Source organism: Rana temporaria, chromosome 7 (genome assembly GCF_905171775.1).
Source record: "Rana temporaria chromosome 7, aRanTem1.1, whole genome shotgun sequence".
Classification (NCBI taxonomy): domain Eukaryota; kingdom Metazoa; phylum Chordata; class Amphibia; order Anura; family Ranidae; genus Rana; species Rana temporaria.
In genome coordinates this window covers 161,420,737-161,445,990 of record NC_053495.1, presented here as the reverse complement: position 1 = coordinate 161,445,990, position 25,254 = coordinate 161,420,737, and the positions used below count along the sequence as shown (strand labels likewise).

Sequence of the window (25,254 nt, the reverse complement as noted above, 5' to 3'; positions counted from 1 at the left end):
TGTTGAAAAATAAATGATGGTCCTACTAAACGCAAACCGGATGGAATAGCATGCCGCTGCAAGATGCTGTGGTAGCCATGCTGGTTCAGTATGCCTTCAATTTTGAATAAATCACCAACAGTGTCACCAGCAAAGCACCCCCACACCATCACACCTCCTCCATGCTTCACGGTGGGAACCAGGCATGTAGAGTCCATCCGTTCACCTTTTCTGCGTCGCACAAAGACACAGGGGTTGGAACCAAAGATCTCAAGTTTGGACTCATCCGACCAAAGCACAGATTTCCACTGGTCTAATGTCCATTCCTTGTGTTCTTTAGCCCAAACAAGTCTCTTCTGCTTGTTGCCTTTCTTTAGCAGTGGTTTCCTAGCAGATATTCTACCATGAAGGCCCGATTCACACAGTCTCCTCTTAACAGTTCTAGAGATGTGTCTGCTGCAAAAGGTAAGTACTTTGAAGAACCTAGAATATGAAATATATTTTCAGTTGTTTCACACTTTTTTGTTATGTATAATTCCACATGTGTTAATTCATAGTTTTGATGACTTCAGTGTGAATCTACAATTTTCATAGTCATGAAAATAAAGAAAACTCTTTGAATGAGAGGGTGTGTCCAAACTTTTGGTCTGTAATGTATGTATGTATGTATGTATGTATGTACGTATGTACGTACACACACACACATATATACGCACACATACATAGATTGCATTAAGGTGAAAACATTTTTTCCTTTACAACTCTTTAATGTCTATGCTTTCAGCCACATGAGCAGAACACAGCTTGGATCTGCATTTTTTTCATAGTTCTTCATTTACTTTTTGAGCTACCATCAGAGTATGCATTAAGTGAGCCCAAACCTTGGTAAGAATAAAAAACAAGTCATACCAGTAGCTGTAGAGAAGTTGAGTTTATTAATGGTAAAGCAGATCCGAGCAGATGGTGCTCACACAAGAACACGAGGGAAAGGTGGGAGTGAATAGAAGTCCCCACACTTGCTAGACCCTGCTAAAAGGAAGGATCGCCTGAAGGGTACCTTACCACCTACTATTTCTCTTACCAGTTAGAGAGAACTGGCTTCTTCCAGGAGAATAAAACTGTGGACAAAGATGTCCGGCCCCAAACAGTGTGCAACATGTATGTTCCATGTATGTAGTGCCGAGGGTGCCAGGAGTTACCCGTGGCAAACAAAGATATGCACTCACACTTATAGAGGGATCTCTGTGACAATTCTGCGTAGAAGAACCATTCCTACTTCCTTCTAGATTGACACTTGAGGAAATTCTTGGTCTTTCACATCACGTTTCTACCTGATTGCTTGTATATCCTGCTCAGTCGTCATAAACATCCTAGCTCTCCCACTGCTAGTGTGCAATGCTCTTCATGATGCCAAGAAGTGAAGAGGACAGAACAGTTCATGTTCATATTTTGTGCTATGAGCTGTGGCACTTGTACCCAGCATTGCAACTTGATCCAATACTTCTGTCACCTCTTTCTAGATGGAAGGAACTTCCCCAAGAGGCAGAGTAAAAAGGGAAGGGAAAGAGGGGGGGAAGAAAAAAAAAAAAAACGAAAAAAAAAAAAAAAAAAACCTACAGCTGCAGTCTAGCTGCAAGAATGTCGAGGCTGTACAGCCAGCCTCGTCTTGCCCCTAAGTGCGCCCCACATTAAAAGCACCTCCCCAACTATCCCAGCACCCATCCTGCAACAGACAGCTTTAGGGGACATTGAGCGCGCACACGCACACACACACAAACACACATGACAATTAAGCAGGCAGGGAAAGACAGACACCAAAAGTAGATTAAGGACACTCAATGGGTACAAGCAAGCATCCATAGCTGTGGCATAGACACTCAACCCCTCACCCATTTCCCACAGATGGGAAAAGAAAAATGAAAGCCACCCAGTCAATCACACCTCCCCTTAGCCAGCACAAGCTGGTGGATGAGAGGGGACCAGATCCTCTGCCTTCTCTGATGGAGAGAATTCCTGACATTCAGCTGTAAATTGGATTTGAGGGTGTTCTTTGTGCACCCGCTACTTGGAAGTAAAAACTCAGATCCTGAAGGGAGGGTTCTTCCTGTAGTCCCTCGCCTGCCTTCACTGCTGGGGAATATTTGCTCTCCGTGTGTTAGGCAGAGGTTTGGGGGGTGCTGTGAGAGGCATGCACAAATAACGAGAAGGATGGGGGCACGATACCCCATTTCCCCCCAAACACAAGAAGTCCCAAACTTCCTCTGGATGGGAACTTCCTGCTGTGTCCGTCAGGTAACTGTCGCCTGCGGGTCAGGGGGTTTCAGATTTGGTGGGATATGCTGGACGCTCCCCCACACGCACTCCCCCCCAGATCGGTGAGGGGGGAGAGAGGGCTGCCCTCCTCAGGGCTCAGGACATATCCTGTCCTGTGCTGCTAACCCGTCATGCCATAAGTCGCTGGGTTCTTCTCCCCTTCTCTCTCAATGTGGAGGGTTCAAGGATCCCTGCCCTCTCTGCTGCTTTTCCTTTTGCTGCATCAGGAGCTGCTCAAGGGCTGATGGACCAGGGTGCATCATTGTGGTTGACCAGATGGACTGTGGAGCAGAAAAAACAAATATAATTTTACTCTAATAAAGTAGCATAAACAAACAATCAAAAGCGCTGCTCCTATGCTTCCTTATGTGACCCAATCTGGCTACCAGGAGAACTGTAGCTGTATTACAAAATAAAAAGACACAAATCGCCTAAAACAGATCTATTTTTTGCTGATTTAGCAGGAACTGGCTGAATTTTGATCCATGAATAGGCAGGGTGGTTGTACCAAGCCATTGATCGACTTCAGTACAAAGAGCCTGTCTGGATTTTTTTTCCTGCGATCACCGTTATCGGCTATAGCTGCCAGCAGTGATCATTGTATTCTGACAGCTGGGAAACCTCCTGCGTTCAACAATACAACAGCTTCACAGGAGGGATTCTAAAATCAAGCAATTTTTCCTTTTAACCCATGCTTAAAGGAAAGAAAATTGGTTAATGTATGGCCTGCTTTACAATCATGTTCATGTCAGCCCAAGTAAGCCTGTTTAGCAGGTTCTTCTGGGCCAGTTTGGTGCAAATAGAATCACTGGCTTCTTCTCCTGCTCTATTTTATAGAGCAGATGACGTAGAATTTGCATTGAAGGGGAAAGGCATAGATATCGTAGTCCTGAACAAAGACCAGGGGGATTATCAAAGCATCTGATGCCAGTGCTAAAAGGCTTGGTCCTAGCCACAGAGGTAATTTGTGGAAAAACAAAATATGACCCCTGCGCTACACCTTTCTGAAATTAATGGATATCAAAAAATGTGTATATCATGAGCTACAAATTTATAAAAATAGTGAAGCGCTCCTGAAGAAACCAAATAATAAATCAAAATCCCATCGATCGTTTGTTTCATGCATTTACATATAATGTACGTTTCACTTTATATGAACCAATATATCCTAGGGTAGAAATGTTAATACCATGCCTTAATATAAATCAAGTGCAACGACAACAGCATTAAGACCATGCATTTACATGAACTTGCATATAAAAACTTAAAGTGTTAGAGAGGAAAGTAATAAACGGGATTATAGAAATGGGAACATGGATGAATGCATACTTTATTCTCCAAAAATGCTTTTTGCCTAGAGATAACTAACCTTCAAGCTTTCCATCAGGGCAGCCGATGAGTCCTCTCTTGTATTACCCTGGGCTGCCCAGGCATTAGCACTGCTGGAATTATTTACTTGGCGCCAACTGTTCTCTGTGGGTGGAGCCACAGACAGGTAGTCCAATCCAAAGCCACCCATTGCTAAAAAACAGGGGCAAAGATACATTCAGCAAAAGGTAACAGCATAATTAACTTTCAAGAGTGTCATAAATAACAGATGTTTTACCTGGTTTGTCGCTCTTCCACCGGTCAGCTGCTCGGCGATCTCGGCTGTCTGGGGTTCCAATGGGCCCAAAGTTGGAAAAGGGCTGGGAAATGTGATTATGGGTGGGAGGAGAGCTGGGCAGGCTGCTTGGATTAGAGGAGTGAGGTGACTGGCTGGCTGGTGTAGAGTGATCTGTTAGAGAAAAAATAAATAAAAAAATAAGATGAGTAATACATTCATATATTGATAGATAATATGTATACCTGTGCTCCTTGTGCTAAATTCAAATAAATATGAACTACATATGCAAATTTAAGTGCTCAAATTAAAGTGCATTAGGCCCCTTTCACACCAACATGTTTTTCAGGCGGTTTAGCGCCAAAAATTCCGCTGCTTTACCGCCTGAAAAAAAAAAAAACGTGCCCCGCAGTCTTCAGTGTGAAAGCCCGAAGGCTTTAACACTGAAGCGGTGCACTAGCAGGACCGCTCCAAAAGTCCTGCTAGCCGCTTCTTTGGAGCGGTATAGGAGCGGGGTGTTGACCGCTCCTTCCCATTGAAATCAACGAAAGACCGCGGTAATATTTCCGACAATGTGCCTCTGCAGATTAACCCTTTTTTAGTAAATACGACGGTATAGATGCGCTAAAATCGCGCTGCTATACCGTCACTGCACCTCCCGTGCCCAGTGTGAAAGGGGCCTAAAAGTGGAACTTCAGTATTTTTTTTTCAACTCTATATCTAATAAATCTTCTGCCCTTGTTGTTTTAACTTTTTCTCTGCCAGTAAATACCTTACACAGCCCACTTCCTATTTCTTGTCTAGTAAAAAGCCTAGGCTTATGACATCATGCACAGCTCACACTCTCGTGAGAGTTTGCTAGGAAGGGAGGGAGTGAGTCATAAGAGGGTCAATGAGAGCTGCAGGTGTGTCTGTGTAAGTCCAGGAAGTGAACAGGTAGCAGCTTCAGCTGCCCACAGTTAAAAATGGTTGCAGCCAGACTCAGTGGAGGGAGATTTCTGCACCATATTTGGCAAGTACAGAATCACAGTATATATAAAATATGCAAAGTGGTTGGAGGGAAGCTTCAGAATAGCAAAGATGTTTTTATTACAAATTAGGTGAGCAGACTGGAGTTCCTCTTTAAGTGCAATATATATATATATATATATATATATATATATATATATATATATATATATATATATATATATATATATATAAATAATCAGTCATTCATATTCATTTGAATTTTGCACAAGGGAGCACAGTTAAATATATATTATCTATCATGTAAAGGTTAATTAACCTCACAACGGGCAGTTCTGAGATTTACACAAATACATAGACTATAGGATATAGTGGATATCAAAAAGTTGCGCAGGCAAGGGATTTTTCCACAATTTTGTTATCACGATTACATTTATATGAAAGCTGGTAAAGTAAGTGAGTGGTACCAACAAGAAGGAGCTGGAAGAACATTTTCACCAAAATGTGAAAAGCTGCTCTGTCTCAGCTTAGAGTGCAAGTTTCGTTTTTATCCAAAGTTTTGTTAACTCCATTCACAATGTCACTTACCCGAGCTGGCTGGAAGAGATGGAGACCAAGGTTTACCCTCAAACAGGGAGTAAAGAGATGTCTCCTGCTGTCCAAAGGGTGGACACGACTCCGGCTTTGTGCTGCTGCATGGTGGTTTGCCGTACACCTCATTAAACACGCTGTTACTCGGGAACCTCTCCTGCAGAAATCAGATTAAAGAAAAGTTTAAGTACTAGATAAAAAACCTGGATGAGTCTAAACATCTCCTGACTTCTCTAAAATGTCTCCAAATGCCCTCCCCTTACCTGGCTCAGTGAAAATCCAGTGAGTGAGAGGAAAGAGGGGGGCTGGGATATCAGCTCAGATGGCTTTTCCAGAAGAGACTTCTCCAAAAGAAAGAGAAAGACAATTCACTGCCAGATCCACTATAGTGGCATTAAAAAATGCAATCTGGTATTATTGCATAACCTGGGTGGGATTGGGTGAAAAATGGACTGAAAAGAAGACCAGCAAATCTCGCCAGGGTCTCAGGTACTTATGATGGACGACATGTGACTATCACCTACTTCACAGCTCATCTTTAAAAATTAACCAAATGTAACCGTCATATGTTATGCACACATTTACATATCCTTTTGGCAAAAATAGGTTGAGTGAGTAAAAAAAAAAAAAAAAAAAAAAAAAAAAAAAAATGGAATTCCGACAACTGTATATTCCATATTTACAGAGTACAGGATGTATAGCCAGATTAGGTCAGGTTAAATGTAGTTAACTTCAAGTGACTGGCAAACGTTTGCCGAGAATGCCCCCAGTGCACCCTCCTATAACTCCACTCACTCCATGGGACTTCAGTTTTGTAATAATCAGTAAGAAGGAATAGAGCAAAAGGAGCCGTGTCCTGTACGCAAAGATATGGAATTTACAAAACGAATATTCTCATTATCTTAATCCTATAGTACAGGACACAAGAGGTGTAATCAGACCATGGGCCATCCCCAAGCAACAATAGCAAACAAGCCTACAAGGGTCAACAAACCCAAACCTTTCAGATGAAGGCTTGAAACACCTTGTGACTGAAGCTCGCATCAGCAGTGGCCAGGAGATCCACCTAATAAAACTTTGAGAAGGTATAAAAAGAAGACCAGGTTGCAGCTTTGCAGACCTGCAGAATGGATGTTTGATGCTGAAAAGCCCAAAAAACAATAAGACCCCTTTCATACTGGGGCTTTTTCAGGTAATTTTTGGCTGAAAAAAGGCCCCCCTGCAGTCTCAGGGTGAAAGCCCGAGGACTTTCACACTGAGGCGATGTGCTGGCAGGAGATTAAAAAAAAAAACTGGTGCAAGCAGGATCTTTCGAGCAGTGAAGGAGCGGTGTGTATACACCGCTCCTGCCCATTAAAATGAATGGGCAGCGTGGCCGAGCCGCCTTCAAAGCGCCGCTGCAGCGGCGTTGTGGGTGGTTTTAACCCTTTTTCGCCCGCTGGCGGGGGTTAAAAGTGCCCTGCTAGCTGCCGAATACCTCTGCAAAAACTACGGTAAAGCGCTGCCAAATATAATGGCGCTTTACAGCCGCTGCCAACGCCCCAGTGTAAAAGCAGCCTTACTGAGTTGGTGAAGTGGGCCTCGAAAGGGAAGGGAGGAACCCTTTCCTTGAAGACATGAGCCCTGGAAAGCAGCTGCTTGAGCCACCTAGCTATGGTGGAAGAGAAAGCAGGATGACCCTTTTTGGAACCTTCACAGAGGGCAAAGTGGAATTTGTTTCTCGGAAAGGAAGATGTTGCATTTAGGTATACTCCAACTGCTCTGGCCACATACAAATAGAGTGCCATCTCTTTAGCATCCTTAGAGGTAGGACAGATGGTAGAGAAAAAAATTTCACTGGAGGTTAAAGGAAGAGATGTTGGGAACAAAAGGAAGGTCTGAGAACCACCTTATCTCTATGCAAGATAAGAAAAGTGTATTTTACAAGAAAGAGGCTACAGCTTGGAAACATGCCCAGCAGAAGTAATGGTCACTCTACTGGCAAGATCCCCCAGTGGAATATCACAGATTGGTTCAAAGGGAGGTTTTTAAAGAACGAAAGTACCAGATTTATATTCCAGCGAGATACTGTGGGGCAAAGTGGGGGATGAACATGAGCCACACCTTGTATAAAGGTCTTAACAAGTGTGTGATGCCAAAGACCTTTGGATCAGAATGAACAGGGCAGAAACCCGACTAAAAGACCAATGCTAGTCTAAACCAGGACTAAGGGGAGGCCAAGATGTGAGAAAAAGAATATCCAGGAGTATTGACCTGCCCGCTTTTTTACCTGCAAAACGGGCCTTTCAAGTGTCATAGTAGATCTTACATGGAATACATTGTCGCACTTTGAGTAAGGTGGGAATGACAGAATCAGTAATGCCCCCGGCCCAATGATTCCTCTCCTTCTGAATCTATTGCAATTGTACTGTCTGCCTCAATTTTGTGCTGGTGCTAGATAAATTATGTTTAATAGTAATATTTTAGGACTAATGTCTCAACAGTCATGCCATTAAAGCCAACTGTCTGGCTTGTTTAAAAAGAGGCCAAGGCTCATCTGCCAGTAGTCCAAATATGTGCTGTGTGCCAAGTGCTCTGGGACAATCAGGGGCAAATAGGATCACTGAAACCCATTGCCCTTCTATCTTAAAAAGCAGTGAAGGTAATAGCTTTACGGGAAGAAATGCATAAACCAGACTAAAAAGCGGGGTCCAAGCAGTCAGCAAGGCCAGGCTCACTGTAGAAAGCATTTGGCATTAAGCCTTAGCTTGTGTCTCATAAAATGCAGAAGGTGAACAGTCCTCTTGTGGGTCTAACTTAATAACACCTTTAAAGAGGTTAGGAGGATCAAGGTCATATATCTGAATAAATTCAGGTGGTGGAGAGGCAGAAGGGCGCTTTTGGGCCTTGGAGACCAAAGGTTTCAGAAAGGCAGACCCGTGTCCCCAAGAAATTGCTGTAGTAAAATCTACCTTAAGCCGGCCATACACGGTTCGAATTTCGAAAATCGTATCAAAGAATTTTCTTACGAATTTCGCACCGTTAGTGGGCTGCAGCAACAGTCGATTTTCGTGCGGCAACCAAACTTGTGGAATCGGACATGTTGGAAATTTTTTGAAAAATTAAAGATTTTCGAATCAATGATGGGATAATCGTGCGAGAAATGTAATAGAAAAAAAAATGCACTTGTGCAAGAAAAGAAAAATTCCCGGAGGGAAAAGAATATTCCCAGCCACGAAAATAATTTTCTGTAGCAACATGGAAGGCTTGGTCGGCCGAATTTCGAAAATCAATGGTGGCATCATCGGATCCCAAAAAAAAAAAAAAAAAAAAAAAAGAACTTCGATTTTGAAAAGAAAATTTGTTCGAAATGTGACCGTGTATGGCCTGCTTTAGTCAGATATTACATTTTTTGCATGCCTAAAAGGGAGCTAGAATTAGAGAGCTGTCCTAATATGGGGCAACAGGTATCACCCTGATCATTTGATGGTTTTCCTGTGTACTGTCTATAATCCGAATGCTTTAAGCACCCCATTTATCAGCTCATCTGTACCTGGTATACTCGACAGCTGAGTGAAACCCCATGTGAAGTACTCACATTGGATGCAGAATTAATCCCTTGTTCACAATGAACATGGCTTTGAAATTGTGCTACTTTATCTGAAGCCGCGCAGACTTCAAAGCAGCATATCCATGCAACGTTGGTGCGACTTGAAAAACAACATTCATAGATGTCTATTGAAGTCGCACCCCAAATCAGCAAAAGTAGTGCAGAAACTACTTTTACAAACTGGTGCAGCGCTGCAGTTGCACCGATTGGAACCGTGCCACTTGCCCGCAATAAACTGTGATTTGTCATGCGATTTGAACCTGTCAAATCGCATGACAAAATGGTTCAATGTGAACGAGGACATAATATATGCGTGCGTGGGAAAGGAGCCGGTATAACCCAGGCACTGACCGATGTCTTGTGTCTGTGCCTCTTGAGAATCAGGTACAGAGGAGCAGACATGGTTCTTGCGCTCAGAGTAAATGCCTCAGTTCGAAAAGGTTTTGCAACTACAGAACTATTCAAGTGGCAATGTTTGTGGAATGAAACCCACCAAATTCAAAAAGGTAAATACTTTGACATTTTACAGGGCCTGGGTGCCATGGGAATGGACCACAGCCAATGACCTGTATAGCATCCTGCAACTACATGCGAGACCTGAGGCTATAAGCGGTTGGATCTTGATAGAAGCGTCAGTTGAGATTAAGAAATTGAAAATAAACGAATAAGAAAACTTCAGAGGAGAAGAGGTCCATCACCTATGGACACTAGCAAAAAAACTGCAGCCCCATGGATTGGGTGGGGTTATGCGAGGGTACACCGAGGGGGCTGGGATGTTCTTAGCATATAACCCACAGTCTGAAACTACACATCCTGTACGACTAAATTAAAAAAGTTTTGCTGAAAAAGCTTTTAGCCCTCGTTACCCTAAGGCTGTACACCTCACTGACAAAACTAGGCCCAGAGCTTCAACACCACTGCACTAGACTGTGTTGAATTTCCAACACCTTTGACATCATTAACACATTCTAGCTTGCAAAGATCAAAGCAACTTTTTACATTTTATAATGGGCCTTATTTATGAAAGTACGAGACTTTTTCTCATTGCCCACTAAAGTGCTGTTATTCTTTTACTAGAACTTAAAAAACAGAGCACACCATGTACACATAAGGTTCATTCCATTTATTTTTTTCTAATGGACCCCAAAAAGAAAAAGGTCTATGTTGCCCAAAGCAACTGGATTCCAGCTGTCCGTTTCCCTTGTGACTATAGTTTGACTGGTTATGACAGGGTTTGACAAATTTGCTTGGAATCTAGGAGCCAGCTAAAAAAGTTAGGAGCCAGAAAAAACGCACCCCATCCCGACGAGCTTGCGCGCAGAAGCGAACACATACGTGAGCAGCGCCCGCATATGTAAACGGTGTTCAAACCACACATGTGAGGTATCGCCGCGATTGGTACAGCGAGAGCAATAATTCTAGCCCTAGTCCTTCTCTAACTCAAAACATGCAACCTGTAGAGTTTTTTTAAACGTCGCCTATGAAGATTTTAAAGGGTAAAAGTTTGTCGGCATTCCACGAGCGGACGCAATTTTGAAGCGTGACATGTTGGGCATCAATTTACTCGGCGTAACATTATCTTTCATAATATTAAAAAAAATGGGGATAACTTTACTGTTGTCTTATTTAAAAAAGTGTAATTTTTTCCCAAAAAAGTGCAATTGTAAGACCGCTGCGCAAATACGGCGTGACAGAAAGTATTGCAACGATCGCCATTTTATTCTCTAGGGTGTTGGGATAAAAAATGTAGATAATGTTTGGGGGTTCTAATTAGAGGGAAGAAGATGGCAGTGAAAAATGTGGAAAAATTACATTAGAATTGCTGTTTAACTTGTAATACCAACGGCCACCACGCTCACACATCTGGTGGTAATAACTTGTAATACCACCAGATGGCACCCGCTCACCAAAAAAAAAAAAAAAAAGCCCCCCCCCCCCCCCCCCCAAAAAAAAGCCCACCTTCCAAGCCAAGTCGCCAGGACACCATTTCTAGTCGCCATGGTGACCTGGCGCCCGGGATTTGTCGAGCCCTGGGTTATGAGCTACACAAAAAAACGTTTACTTTCCATAACCTTCTGTAAAATAAGGTCTAATGTGTTACCACTTAGAAAATGCTAATGGCAAACTATGCTGAGAAATATATGCAGCCTGCCATTTCTAACCTTCTAAAAATGCTAGTTGCCTGGCTATCTATGACTTTAGTATTCTAGGTTACCAGTCGTTTTCATGCAGCAGAATATCTAAAAATAATATAGGACATACAATATGTTTACCATAAACTCAAGGACAATGAAAATGTACTGTCTGTTGGAATCTGGTTTATTATACAAACCTGGATCAATAATTGACCTCTATTTAGATCAGGGTTTCTCAACCACGAATCCATGAAACCCTAGGGTTCCTCCAGAGGTTGCTAGGGGTTCCTTGAGCAATTAGCAATTTCTGCCTCTCAGATAAGTTCCCACTGACAACACTGATCTTTTTAGTTCTATGTGTGTATGGGGGGGGGGTCATTTTTCCTAAAGTCCTCAAGTGTAAGGAGCATTTTTCCCACTGACCATCACATTAATGTATCGTGAGATTTAGATATAGTAATTTTTGGCAGGGGTTCCCCGAGACCAAAAAGTAATTTAACCACCCGCAGTCTTTATACTGCGGCAGTTCGACTCACCTACATAAATCGTTGTAGCAGTAAGGTGACACGGGCACGTGCCCGTGGGTCAGGCGGACTCCATGTCCGCCGGCAAGCTGAGATCGCCTAGAAACAGAGGCAGAACGGGGATCTGCCAGTGTAAACAAGGTGAATCCCCATTCAGTCATCGGGAACAGTGATCTCTGTCATGTTCCTGCCAGCCCATAACCCCTACAGTTAAAACACACCCAGGTCACACATTTAACCCCTTGATCACCCCTACTGTTAACTTCTTCCCTGCCAGTGTCCTTTTTACATCACTGCATTTTTATAGCACTGATCAATGTAATAATGTCACTGGTCCCCAAAAAGTGTCATTTGGGATTAAATTGATCTGCGGCAATGTCGCAGTCCCGCTAAAAATTGCAGGTCGTCGCCATTGCTAGTATAAAAAAAAAAAAAAAAAAAAATACACCTATTGTGATTTTTTTTTACCAAGACGTAGAAGAATATATATTGGCCTAAACTGATGAGTAAATTTGTTTTATTATATTTAAGGATATGTATTATAGCAAAAAAAAATTGTCACTCTTTGTTCATAGCGCAAAAATAAAAACCCACAGAGGTGATCAAATACAAAAAAATATTTTGTTTAGGTACAGCGCCACAAGACTGCACAATGAATTGTCAGTTAAAGCCAGGCAGTGCCGTATCGCAAAAATTGGCCTGGTAAGGAGGTAAATCCTTCCAGGGCTGAAGTGGTTAAAAGTTACTGCTACCACACAGGCCCTAGTGAGACACTACAATGATTATACATACAGGGATGCATTGACCAACCTATAATGCCCCCATGTGAACCAATGAAGGAGAGTACCCCTGAGGGAAAAGACTCGCACAAAGTTCTATTAGGGTGAAAAGGCTGTCCATACGGTAGGGCTTTTTATTTTTTATTTTTTTTAAGAAAACGTTTTTTTCCTTTTTTAGGAGGCAGAAAGCTTAGTGTGAAATGAGGCAGTGTTCTCCAAACTGTGGCCCTTCGCTTGCTTTTATCTGGCCCTTAAGGTACCATTTTGTTCACCGACACCAATGAGTTCTTCCCAATGACACCAACAATGGGGTCCAATGATGGGGCACAATTCCTCACACTGACACCAATGATGGGGGATTGTTTACGCCCACGGATGCTGGGACATTTTGTACTCCTGACGGCCACAGTCCGGCCACCCAAAATTCTGAATGACTTTAAACCGACCCTTGGTTTAGCAAGTTTGGAGACCAATGGCTCAGAATCGTGTGGGACCCCATTCAAATGGAGATGGAGACACAGCTGTGTGACCATGGTGTATGCGTGTTCATCTTTACAGGAACCAACTCTTCAATAGCACCACTTTATAATACCTCATCAATTATAAAATAAAAAAGTAGTACTTTAATATTCCAAAATTAATAACACCAACATTTACATGTGACATGTTGCAAACATAAAAAAAAAAAAAAACACATGATAGGAAGACAGTAAGCAAAGGAGAAAGAGTCCACCACACTGAATACATACAAAGAGGCTTCGTCCAGGGAGATTGGCCAGAGGGCCGAGCAGAGCTGGGTACAGATCAGGGGGAGGGGAGAAAGCCAGCTCTTCCTCCTCCTCTAGAGCAGCCAGACTCTTTAACAGGTCCGGGGGCAGGAGAGGGGAACGCTTGGGTTCCTAGTAAGAGACAGGCAGAAAAAAGGAAGGGGAAAAAAAAAAAAAAAAAAGGAGAGAAAGCAGAAAAATAAAATGGAGAGTACGATAGAAAGTTATACAAAACAAAGAAATTAATGAAAGGGCACATTCTGGGCATAGGAGAAAATGACAGCACAGCATAACTCCATAAAGTATACCATCTATACGCCAACTTAGTATCATCCTTAGCTTCTAATATGGTAGCGGTTTAAGCTTCTTTGTACCACAAAGACTAAGCTGCATCAGATAAAGAAGCTGTTCAGGTCCAGACGAGACCAGTATACAAGTCATTTATACAAGTCATCTTGCATTTTGTTTTTTTATTAGTCATTAAAATAGGAATGTTGACTTACCTGTAAATACCTTCTCTCGAAGTACAGTACAAGAATTGTATTCTTAGACCATTGGTTATATGCAAATACCTCCAGCTGACTTGCCATCCTTCAAAAAACTTGCCAGGGCCACCCCCAGAGCGCACCAACTACTTGACCACTTAATTAAGGGCGTACTTTATTTTATTTTTTTAGCAAGCAATAAGGAATGGTCAAGACACAGAGGGGAAGGGGCATGTATCCTGTACCCCAAGAGAAGGAATTTAGTAGTCAAAAATTCCTATTACCTTAATCATACAGTACATGACAACACATGGCTTGTATTCTTTGATCATGGGATTTACCCAAGCAATTACTCCACCAAAAACCCCCAGTGTGAAAAGGGTCTAGTTGAATGACTCCAGGATGAGTTCCAGAATGCTGATGGGAAGACTCAAATCTCGTGGAGGCCAGGTCACTTGGACAGTCAACTATATAACTGTTGCAGGGTACTGTAAACTCCACCCCAGCCTGTAGGGCTGGCATCTGTTGTCACCACCTTCCAGGATGTGTGAAGCAAAGTCTTTCCCAATTCTAGGGCAAAGTCAGGGAGAGGCTGGCTGGCCAAAAGCTTGCTCTACATTGTGATTATATTGGATTAAAGAGCTCTGGAGTGAAACTGGCCAAAAGAAACTGCCTAAAGGAGGCTACCATCAAGCCTAGAACCATCATGCACAAGCAAATTGAATGGTGGGGTTTTGATGGTCCATGTGTTGGACCTTAGGGAAGCAAATTTCCCTAGGGGATGGAAATTTCTGGCTTAAGCTTTGCTTAAGATTAGATTAAGATATTTCAGATGGTGTAAGGCCTGGAGAGCAGAATTTGGAAAGTTAATTATACAGTGAAAGGTTTTAAAAATCAAAATGGTCCAGTAATTGGCATATGCCCCCCGTTTGGTTTTGGAACTATGAATGGGTTTAAATATAAACCTTGAAACCTCTCTTCAGCGTATCAAATGTAGGTCAATGCTTCACCCATCAGTGGGCATATGTCTTCTGGGTCTGAAAACCACAGAAGTGGACCACAACCCGGGACCGGTATAGCACCGTGGGACTAACTGCAAATGTTGCATTGAGTGCCAAAGTGAGCGCCTGACACAGGATCTAATGCCCGAAGCAAACATAACAGACTGGCCCCACACAGTGTGGTCTGGGTATGGTCCCCAAGGTACACACTGAGGGTAACCAATCCAGAAACAGATAGATAGCCTAGGGCAGTAGTCAGACTGATAGAAGCTTCAGAGAATAAACTCAATGGCTAGAAAAAGTGAAATCATTCTTCAGAGAAGAGGTCCCTTAACCAAGGACACCTGACGGAGTGGTCGGGGGTTTTATGGTGTGTTCTGGGGATGGCCCTAGAAAATGCAAGTGTTCAATCACTGGAAAGGTAGATGCATATATAACCCAGGGTCTTAAAATAAAAGTCCTATAGGTTAAAGGAGGTGTTTTCTTGAAGGATTAAGAGCCTATTTACACTTGTCTGTTTTTATACCGCAAATCGCATGGGCATGGCCATTTTACAACTAGACATCTCATTCTTTCCCATGTGGATGGTATATATGTATGCACTGCCATTTGGTGTAAAAAAAATATGGGCCCCATTCACACGTGTGTGTGACCATGTGCCCTGCAGTGCACGCGGAACAATGTAAATCCAGCATTCGGCCATAGACTGTTCGAATCTTGGCCAGTTCAACAGGAACCGAATGAGATTTGAACCATGTATTGGCAGGCTGAATGTACCAAGTTGATCAACCAGCCTGCCGGATTTTACATACGATTATTGCTAGTGGCTGGTATAGCCACTAGAAATAACCACTGCCATCCCCACCAGGAGAATACAATGGCTGGTTGCAGGAAAGAAATGTGCTTCGTTTATGGCCTGCCTTAGACCCTTCACCTCATTTTAAACTGGTACTTCAGTCAACTTTTTTTCTATGCTTTGGATAGTGTGGAACTTTGCTGGTAAAATTGTAACACAATCTGTTTACTGTTGGGGAATTGTCCCATTTCCCAATCCAGTGATGGTGGTCAATGAGACTAGAAGAGAAAGGAAATCTCCCTAATGGGGATACTGACTGTAATAAACACTCTTCCCAAACCTCCCTTTAAGAGTACTGTCTGCAACCCTTTTGTAGAGATTTATAGTTAAAGGATAAGTTCACTTAAAAAAAAAAAAAAAGCGACTTTGCAGGTAAAAAAAATATGCATTCATTATTTTTTGTTGCAGGAGCCTGTAAAGCACTGCGCCAGTGATCAGCAGATCTGTCAGTCTATCAGATTCCTCGTATTTCGTATAAGCCGCTACACTCCCGACAGGAGGACTCCATGAACTACCACAGTGCCGAACCTTGCAGTTTTCCATTCACAGGTCTGTGAATGAGCGTGGCAGCAAACACAGCGAGAAGATTCCTAATCTGTGGTCACAGCCGGGGAGGGCTGGCGCAGGTCCTTTAATAACATATTACACCCTGAATATGGGTGTAACATGTTATGAAAGGTGAACTTATCCCTTAATGCCTGTCCTGGTGACCACTGCAACAGAAAAGCGGGAGCAATCTCCCCCCAAAAAAAAAAAAAAAAAAAAAAAAAAAAGGGGGGGTTCACATTAAATCTACAACTGAAAAGTTCTAGCAGCAGTCACATTTTAAGTCTCATGCAGAGAAGGATAGCACCAGTTTGCTCCTAATGCGGATAAAGAATACTGTGGACATTTTTGTCTTGGTGTTCTCTGATATAGCTAGGTGACAGTATAAGAATAACATTGTTTAAAGATGAGCTTCAGGCAAATGAGAAAGGAAACTCATTGGAGCAATTATGTATTTGTTAAAATCTATTACATTTTTAAATGCAAGTCTGAATTTGTCTTGATAATCCCCATATATAGCATCACTGAGACTGGGAGAGAGCAGGCCAGCATTAGCAGCCAATCAAGCTCAGCTGAAGTGCAAAGAGTAAATATTATGGCATAAGCATAGCAAAAAGTGATAATTACATTTTCTGCTAAGGCTTTACTGTCTAATCAGCAGATTGGGGATGTATTCTTAAATCAACTGCGCTGTTGCAATCAATGTGCAAAGCCTAGAGCCTGGTACACACTGCGTTTTTGTCCATTCAATCCAGCTGGCTAAACAAAAAGGAAAAAAAAAAATGATCAGCTCCGGTCGGAGCCGCTGTACCAACAATCCGACGTTCGTACAGCCATCTCCCCCACTGAGCAATTTTGTTCCGAGTGTTCTAGCGGGGCAGGGGCATCCCCTGGTCGGATCAGCACTCTCAGCCGATGGCTAAAAACACTGATTCGGAGCTGGTCGGCTGCTGGTTTTCCAGCATGCTCGACCGGCTTCTGTCGGGCTGGCTGGCAGGCATACACATGGGCCGAATGTCGGCCGGTTTTTAATGAACTGGCCGTTGTCGCCCAGCATTTGGCCTATGTGTACGGGGCTTAGCAGTGCCTTTACGATCACAGGACTGACTGGACATGATTACAAATCATTGAACAGTATAATCAATACCCAAAACATGTATTGCTTCTGGATTATATAACTGCAGAAATGGAGTTCAGTGGGGGATTCTGTGCCTATTCAGTAAAAAGAACATTTGTGAGGTCATGTACTGAAGTTGGACAAGATGACCTGGCATGAAATTGGCATTCCAATACTTCTCAAAGGTGTTCGGTAGAGTTCAAGTCAGGACTCTATGAAGTCCATCTCATTTCTCCACACCAAACCTTTCTATGGACCTGGCTTTGTGCACACCAGCACAGTCATTCAGTCAATCTAAAAACTAAACTGCCTTCCCAAAAAGTTGGATGTACAACATGGTCTGAAAGGTTACTGAACTATAAGCTGTCCCCTTCAATGAAAACACCTAAACGCAATCATTTGCAGAGCATTCCATCTACTTTGGTGTAAATCTTAATTTGTCAGTATGAATCCAATTTGGACAAAACCAAATTTAACCGAATCATGCAGAAAAACATGTTCTGAGTGTGTGAAAGTCTTGCCCTTGCATTGTACACTGTGCATGTAGGGAAGGAAGAGAAATCAAGAAAAAATTCACAGCCATAAACTGGAAAGAAAAAAAAAAAAGAAAGAGGAAAGTTAAGATGGAGGATGGCAGTAAAGAGATTGATGGATCATGAAAGTTTTTCCAGACCCGTACATATTTCTTACCTCAAACGGCAATCTAGTCACTGCATCCTGGCCTGTACGATAGCCAGTAGGCTGGCGCTGGCTCCTTTGGTTATTAACAGACTGCTGTGCCAGGAGGCTTCGGTTGTCATTTAGATTGTAAGAACTTTGGTCCCCCCAGTAGAAGTCTGAAATCTTCATTTCGGCAGAGCTGTGGTTATACGTATCCATATGGAAAGGCTTCACCTTTTTCTCCAGAGGCTGCTGCATGGCCGAGTGCTGCAGGCACTGCTCCAGCATGCTCATAGGCTCAGTGGGCAAACGGCCGTCCATGAAGTAGTTCTGCTTCATGGTTGGTGGCATCATTTTTCCCAGGGAGTTGGAGACTTGAGGATTGTTCCATAGCTGCTTGGAAGGGTCTGTAGCCTGTGGGTACTAAGAAATAAAAAGACTTAATGCAAGAGATAAACATTAACAGCTTGCAGTCAAAAGCAGATGGAAAGCTACCAAAATTGCCAAGGGCAGTAAGCGTTAGAAAAACTAGTATAAAGCACTACTAACCAGAAGAAGTGCTGTGGTAAGTAGCAAGCTGCTTACATACTGCTAAATACTTTGACATAATATCTAAGGAGGAGAGGCAATTTTCTTCTATAGTAACACCAAGACCCCTTTCACACTGAGCTCATTTCGGCCACTAGCGGGGGCGCTTTTAACCCCTCCCGGTAGCAGCCAAAAAAGGGTCAATACCGCCGGCAATGTGCCGCTACAGCAGTGTATTTCCGGTGGTATAGCAGCGCTGCCCATTAATATCAATGCGAATGCCTTCCAAAAAAGCTGCTGGCAGGACTCTTTCTGGCGCCCTGCCAGCACACCGCTCCAGTGTGAAAGTCCTTGGGAGTGGAGTGTGAGGAGCAGCTGTTTAAGGGCGGATTGCAGGCGCCAATTTTAATGCTACAGAGCCTGCAAAACGCCCTCAGTGTGAAAGGAGTCTTAAAAGGGTAACTTCAGCCAAATGTTCTTCTTTACTTTTGTGGGCGTGTGTAATAATAATAATTAAAAAAAAAATGCACGCACATATATATATATATATACATACACACACACACACACACACACACACACACACACACACATAGACACACACATACACATAGACACACACATACACATAGATATAGACACACACATACATATAGACACACACAGGCCACTTTATTAGGTACCAGGTTGGACCCCCCTTTTGCCTTCAGAGCCACCTTCATTCTTCGTGGAATAGATTCAACAAAGTGTTAGAAACATTCCTCAGAAATTTTGGTCCATATTGACGTGATAGCATCACATAGTTGCTGCAGATTTGTCGGCTGCACATCCATGATGCAAATCTTCCATTCCACCATATCTCAATTTGACTGAGATCTGGTGACTGTGGAGGCCATTGGAGTACAGTGACCTCATTTGTCATGTTCAAGAAACCAATTTGAGATGATTTGAGCTTGTAACATGGTGCATTATCCTGCTGGAAGTAGCCATCAGAAGATGGGTACACTGTAGTCATAAAGGGATGGACATGGTCAGCAATACTACTCCAGGTAGGCCGTGGCGTTTAAACAATGCTCAATTGGTATTAAGGGGCCCAAAGTTAATCAAGAAAATATCCCTCCTTTCTCTTGTTAAAAAAAAAAAGAAAATATCCTTCCACACCATTACACCACCAGCCTGAACCGTATACAAGGCAGGATGGATCCATGCTTTCATATTGTTTATGCCAAATCCTGGCCAAATCATCTGAATGTCACACCTGAAATTGAGACTCATCCGACCAGACAACATTTTTCCAATCTCCTATTGTGAAATTTTGGTAAACCTGTGCGAATTCTAGCTTCGGTTTCCTGTTCTTAGCTCGCAGGTGTGGCCTCCGATGTGTTCTTCTGCTGCTGTAGCCCAACTGCTTCAAGGTTCGATGTATTGTGTGTGCAGAGTATTCTGCATACCTTGGTTGTAACGAGTGGTTATTTGAGCTACTGTTGCCTTTCTATCATCTCAAACCAGTCTGCCCATTCTCCTAGGACCTCAAGAAGGTATTTTCATCCACGCAACTGCTGCTCACTGGATATTTTCTATTTTTTCAGCCATTCTTTGCAAACTTTAGAGATCGTTGTGCCTGAAAACCCCAGCAGATCAGCAGTTTTTGAAATACTCAGAGCAGCCCGTCTGGCACCAAACATGCCACATTCAAAGTTGCTTAAATCCCCTTTCTTCTCCTTTCTGATGTTCCGTTTGAACTTCAGCAAGTCGTCTTTACCATGTTCAGATGCCTAAATACATTGAGTTACTGCCATGTGATTGGCCGATTATCAATTTGTGTTACAAAGCAATTAAACAGGTGTACCTAAATAAAGTGGCCAATGAGAGTACATACATACATACATACATACACAGATATATTACACACATGCAAATATGAACAGGTCTCATCAGATTTTTTTTTTTTAATACATTTTGGTTGGACAAATTCAAGTTTTGACGCGCAATTGTTTCAATGCCAATTTAAAGAACTGCAACCCTGAAATGTACACACCAGTGAGATAGATGGTGCTAGCATGCGTGGCAACTTAAAAGAAAGTAAGCCAAAAGTGCACACCCCTTCCACTTAACTCCTTCATGAATTAGTTATGTGCACATCACTGTTAAAATCTAAAAATGCAAGGCAGTTCACGCTCATGTACGTTAATCTTTTGTATACCTAGGTTAACAAAAAAAAAAAAAAAAAAAATTACACAGTACAGCCCTTGGTTGTCATTTATGTTAAAGTTTAGACAAGCATCCGCTACCATATAGATTCAATTTTAGTAAATACCTGAAGATTGTGGTGATGTGGGTTCTTGCCCAGTCCTTGTATAGGTTTAGTAGGAGACTGCTGCTGCTGCTGAGCCATTACTTGAATCTGTAGCTGTGCTGCAGTCTGATTGCTGGGCAGAGTAGGAGAATTGGACGGAGCCTGTGTTTGTGGCTGATTGCCAAGTGTTCCTTGGTTTCCTGACCCTGGACCCGAAGGACGCTGCTGACTGTAAGGAATGTGGGACTGTTTGCCAGGAGGACCCTGGTTTCCAGGAGCTGAATGAGATGAAGGTTGCAAGAAGGATCCTGGAACATTGACCCCAGGAGGGAAGGTATACCCAGAACTCATGGTGAATGCCACGGGTGGTGGGATGACATAGGCAGGAGGAGGAAAACCTAAAAGGAGGAAAAGTCCATAATAAGTGAATATTGGGAGAGCTTGCAGGCTGCATAACACACACACAAAAATGTTATAAAAATGTATTCACAGCACATGAACTGACCAGGCCGGCTAGGCAAGGGTGGGAAAGCTCCAGGATGGTGGATAGGTATGAACTGGGTGTTGGTGCTAGGACTAGATGTTGGCGTCACTGGCGTCTTTCTTGCCTCAGAGACTGGCGTTTTCACCTGATGCAAAACAGAAAGCAATTAAAAAAAAAAAAAAGAAGAAGAAGAAGATAATCCTATATTATAAGGATGTTTTCCACCTCTCACAGCTCCTTGGTAAACAGTAGTAGGACCCCTGCCTGTTTTTTTCTTGTGCAACTCGGTAGTGTGATCATTCAGATGCAAGATCCCCCATAGATTAAAAAAAAAAGTATGATGTATTTTTACTGCACACTATTTCCGTTTTAAACAGATTTGCATATTTGTCACTAGAGGGAGCCAAATATTTCACTGAAGTCGCTACCGCTTTGCTTAGAGGATATGTAATTCCAATCACTAAATCCTCAAAATAAGAGAAACACAGCCAAAGCCCATTTGGCTGCATTTCTCCTATGGATCACAGGAGTGCAGTTTGTTTTGCACTCCTGTGAGCCGTTTTCAGCAGAGAGCATGCTGAAGTCCGCTCTCGGCTGAGGTCACAGTGGCGGCGTCATCACGACAATAGACAATCAGGATCCGCCCAGATCCCTGGACTGGCACCTGGCTCAGCCTCTCAGCGAGCCGCTGAGAGACTGCACCAGCCGCTCCTGCCCCCTGCACGTCAGTCCTCCAGTGAGCAAGGAGGGAGAAGAGCTGGTTACTGACAGTCAGCAGCCCTCTGCTCACAGAGCTGTGAGAACCGGGAGATCGGCAGTGTTTGTCCGCTTGCTTCTCAGTCTAGAGGCGCCGGGGAGACCAGTGCTGCATCCACCTAGGTAAGTGCAATAAAAAAAAAACGAATTTTTACTACCTTTATATAGGGTGACAACACCCTATCCCCATCTCTCAGCCTTGGTGCTGGCTATTCACCCTGTCAAGCGTCTGCCTGAAGCCCTGTACACACGGGCAAGAATCTCGTCAGAAAAAACAAAAAACTTCTCTCTCCCCCCCCCCCCCCCCCCCGAGATTCTTGGCAAGAATCTCTTGCCACCCGAGTGTACAGACTCTCCTTTCAAAAGAACCGCAGTTCTCTTGAAAGGCAAGAACGCATACGATGAGCATGCACTCGTCACATTCGATGCAGTCGCCGCCATCTTGCTGCACCCTACCTATGCCTAGGAAGCTACTGTGCATGCGTCACAGTCATTTCGAGCATGGGCGGGTTTCCGCTGCGACCAAGTATACACACTTTTGGGTTTCTCTGCAAGAAAACTGCAGAGAATCTCAAAACGGGAAAATAGAGAACATGTTCTCTATTTTTCTTGTCTAGATTCTGGGCAGTTTTCTTGTCGAGAAACCTGAAAGCCTCGTACACACGCTCGGTTTACTCGGCAAGAAAGCGCTGCCAGCAGTTTTCTTGCTGGTTCTTGCCGAGTAAACCGAGCGTGTATGTTCGAGGCTTGAGACTACAAGTCCATGCTTAACCACACATGACTGACAGGTTACACGATATTCTCTCACTTTTTCCCCCCGGCTCCCATTCATGTTAATAGTGCTCAGTTCCTTTTAGGCCCAAGCACATTTGCAAAGCTCACTGCTGTGCTTTATAATAGGGGCTTAACCAGTTGAGATCCGCGCTATGGTCGAAAGACGTCCACAGCGCGGCTCTCAACTGCCGGGTGGACGTCCCTGGACGTCCTGCTGTTGTTGTTCCCCGTGCGCGCCGCTGGGGGCGCGCAGCGGGGAAACAACGTGCCCGGGGCATCGCTCGGGAGCCGATGCGAGTGCCTGGCGGCCGCGATGTCCGCCAGACACTCGCGATCGTCGGTAAACACAGCCGGTAACACAGCAGGACGTGGAGCTCTGTGTGTAAACACAGAGCTCCACGTGCTGTGAGGGAGAGAGGAGACCAATGCTGTGTCTCTTTACGTAGAGACACAGCATCGGTCACCTCCCCCAGTCAGTCCCCTCCCCCCACACAGTAAGAACACAATGAGGGAATACATTTAACCCCTTCCTCACCTCCTAGTGTTAACCCCTTCACTGCCAGTCACATTTATACAGTAATTAGTGCATTTTTATAGCACTGATCGCTGTATAAATGTGAATGGTCCCAAAATTGTGTCAAAAGTGTCCGATACGTCCGTCGCAATATCGCAGCCCTGACTAAAAAATCGCAAATCGCCGTCATTACTAGTAAAAAAAAAAAAAAAAAACAACATAAATCTATCCCCCATTTCGTAGGCACTATAACTTTTGCGCAAACCAGTCGCTTATTGCGATTTTTTTTTTTTTTTTTTACAAAAATACGTCAAAAAATACGTATCGGCCTTAACTGAGAAAAAAAAAAAAAAATTTTTTTAAAAAAATTGGGATATTTATTATAGCAACAAGTAAAAAAAAATATATATTTTTTTTAAATTGTCGCTCTTTTTTTGTTTATAGCGCAAAAAATTAAAACCGCAGAGGTGATCAAATACCACCAAAATAAAGCTCTATTTGTGGGGGAAAAAGGACGCCAATTTTGTTCGGGAGCCACGTCGCACGACCGTGCAATTGTCAGTTAAAGCGACGCAGTGCCGGAAGCTGAAATTTCGCCTGGAAACGAAGGGGGTTTATGTGCCCAGTAAGCAAGTGGTTAATTTATGATGAAATTATTTTTAAAGTAGCAGTATAGTCACAGTAAGAGGGCTGGGATAAGATAGCAGCTATACAGGAGTGTATTGTTTTTGATGATTTTGCCAATTCGGAGGCTCACATTTCGGGTGTGGTAAAGTTAAGACAACAAGTAGTGCTATGCACTAAAGCAATATTGTAACGCATTGGTGGATTTCTAAAGCGTCTACTTGCGGTGCATTTTTGCCAAGCTGAATTATTACGTACCCGAAACATCACATCAACATCACATCAAAGATAGCCGAAACTATCACTATCACATCAAAACTGTACTGCGGAATCATGTGCAGGCGTGTCGCGTTGTAGCAGGATGCGCTGTATAGTGTTGTTGCAGTGATATGTTGTGCAAAAAGGATGCAGGCATCCTTTTAGCGCAAAACCAGGCAAAGGAGTGCATAGGTGTGAAAACTACGAATTTAAACCAATATTTATTTCCCCTGCTATTTCAGTGTGAATATGTTTGGCAACGCTGTTCAATGCACCACAACAATGACTGAAGAGTGAAGAGGCCCCAAAACTGGATTTTGCTGTCGTGTTACAATGCCTCATTTTATCAGCAGGCGGTACTACAAGAAAAAAATATAACAGAATCTCTTTCCTAAAGAAACTGGGGAGCTTGGAAATCAGCTTTGAAAAGTCATAAGTGAAAAATCTAGGAACAATGAAATCATTCTTAAAGATAAGGGCTCAAAGGTGGTTTCCTGGCAATTTAGTAAGTTCCTGACTTGGTAAAGTTATGCTTAAATACTTTGTATGCTTTTTTTCTGAAAATGTTTAGGATCGGTGGGCTACTGCCACAACATGCAAGTATGCACAGCATCCTTTATTATTGCACAACTAGATCTAGTGTGCCCTCCTCCAGCAATTATGTACACCACTCTTTGTCACTGTCGTTGCCACTGATATCTTTTTCCTGGTCTTCTTCCAGATCCTGCATTTTCTGGCTCCACAACTGGGAAACAACTGATGATGCAAGTCCTGCCGCATGCGCCCTGGAGTTGCATCATCCTGGCACTAGGAAAAAAATGCTAGGAGCAAAAGAAAGACTTCTAGCACACCTCAAACTCAAGGCCCACAAGCAAAATCTGGCACCCCAGGCCATTTCATGTAGCCCTCGCACCCAGGGCTTTTTTTCCCAGCTAGAACGTAGTGGAGCCGCCTAAACTGCCAGGAGGTACTAGAGCCAGGCCTGGGAGGTGTGATGCAAAGAGGGGGGCAGTGGACACTAAAGCGAAGGGGAAATTGATGTGAAGTGGATGACTGATGTGCAGGGAACAGAGGACACTGATGTGAGAACAGGAATGGGATATAAA

The 25,254-nt window shown here is 43.2% G+C and overlaps 1 protein-coding gene across 7 annotated transcripts in view; it reads right to left on the bottom strand.

The window, feature by feature from the left end:
* Positions 1–895: 895 nt before the first annotated feature.
* Positions 896–25,254, bottom strand: part of SMG7 (SMG7 nonsense mediated mRNA decay factor) — a 92,623-nt gene continuing 68,264 nt past the window's right edge. For 2 of the 7 annotated variants that reach the window (XM_040360323.1, XM_040360325.1), the window contains exons 15-23: positions 21,244–21,367; positions 20,760–21,136; positions 17,945–18,337; positions 13,232–13,381; positions 5,719–5,799; positions 5,453–5,612; positions 3,899–4,069; positions 3,662–3,813; positions 896–2,573 (exon numbers count right to left, since the gene is read on the bottom strand). In XM_040360323.1, coding sequence (XP_040216257.1) covers positions 2,460–2,573; positions 3,662–3,813; positions 3,899–4,069; positions 5,453–5,612; positions 5,719–5,799; positions 13,232–13,381; positions 17,945–18,337; positions 20,760–21,136; positions 21,244–21,367 — 1,722 coding nt within the window. In that variant the 3' untranslated portion in view covers positions 896–2,459. The remainder of the gene's footprint in view (positions 2,574–3,661; positions 3,814–3,898; positions 4,070–5,452; positions 5,613–5,718; positions 5,800–13,231; positions 13,382–17,944; positions 18,338–20,759; positions 21,137–21,243; positions 21,368–25,254) is intronic. The other 5 variants (XM_040360327.1, XM_040360328.1, XM_040360324.1 and 2 more) reach the window with 4 other exon arrangements.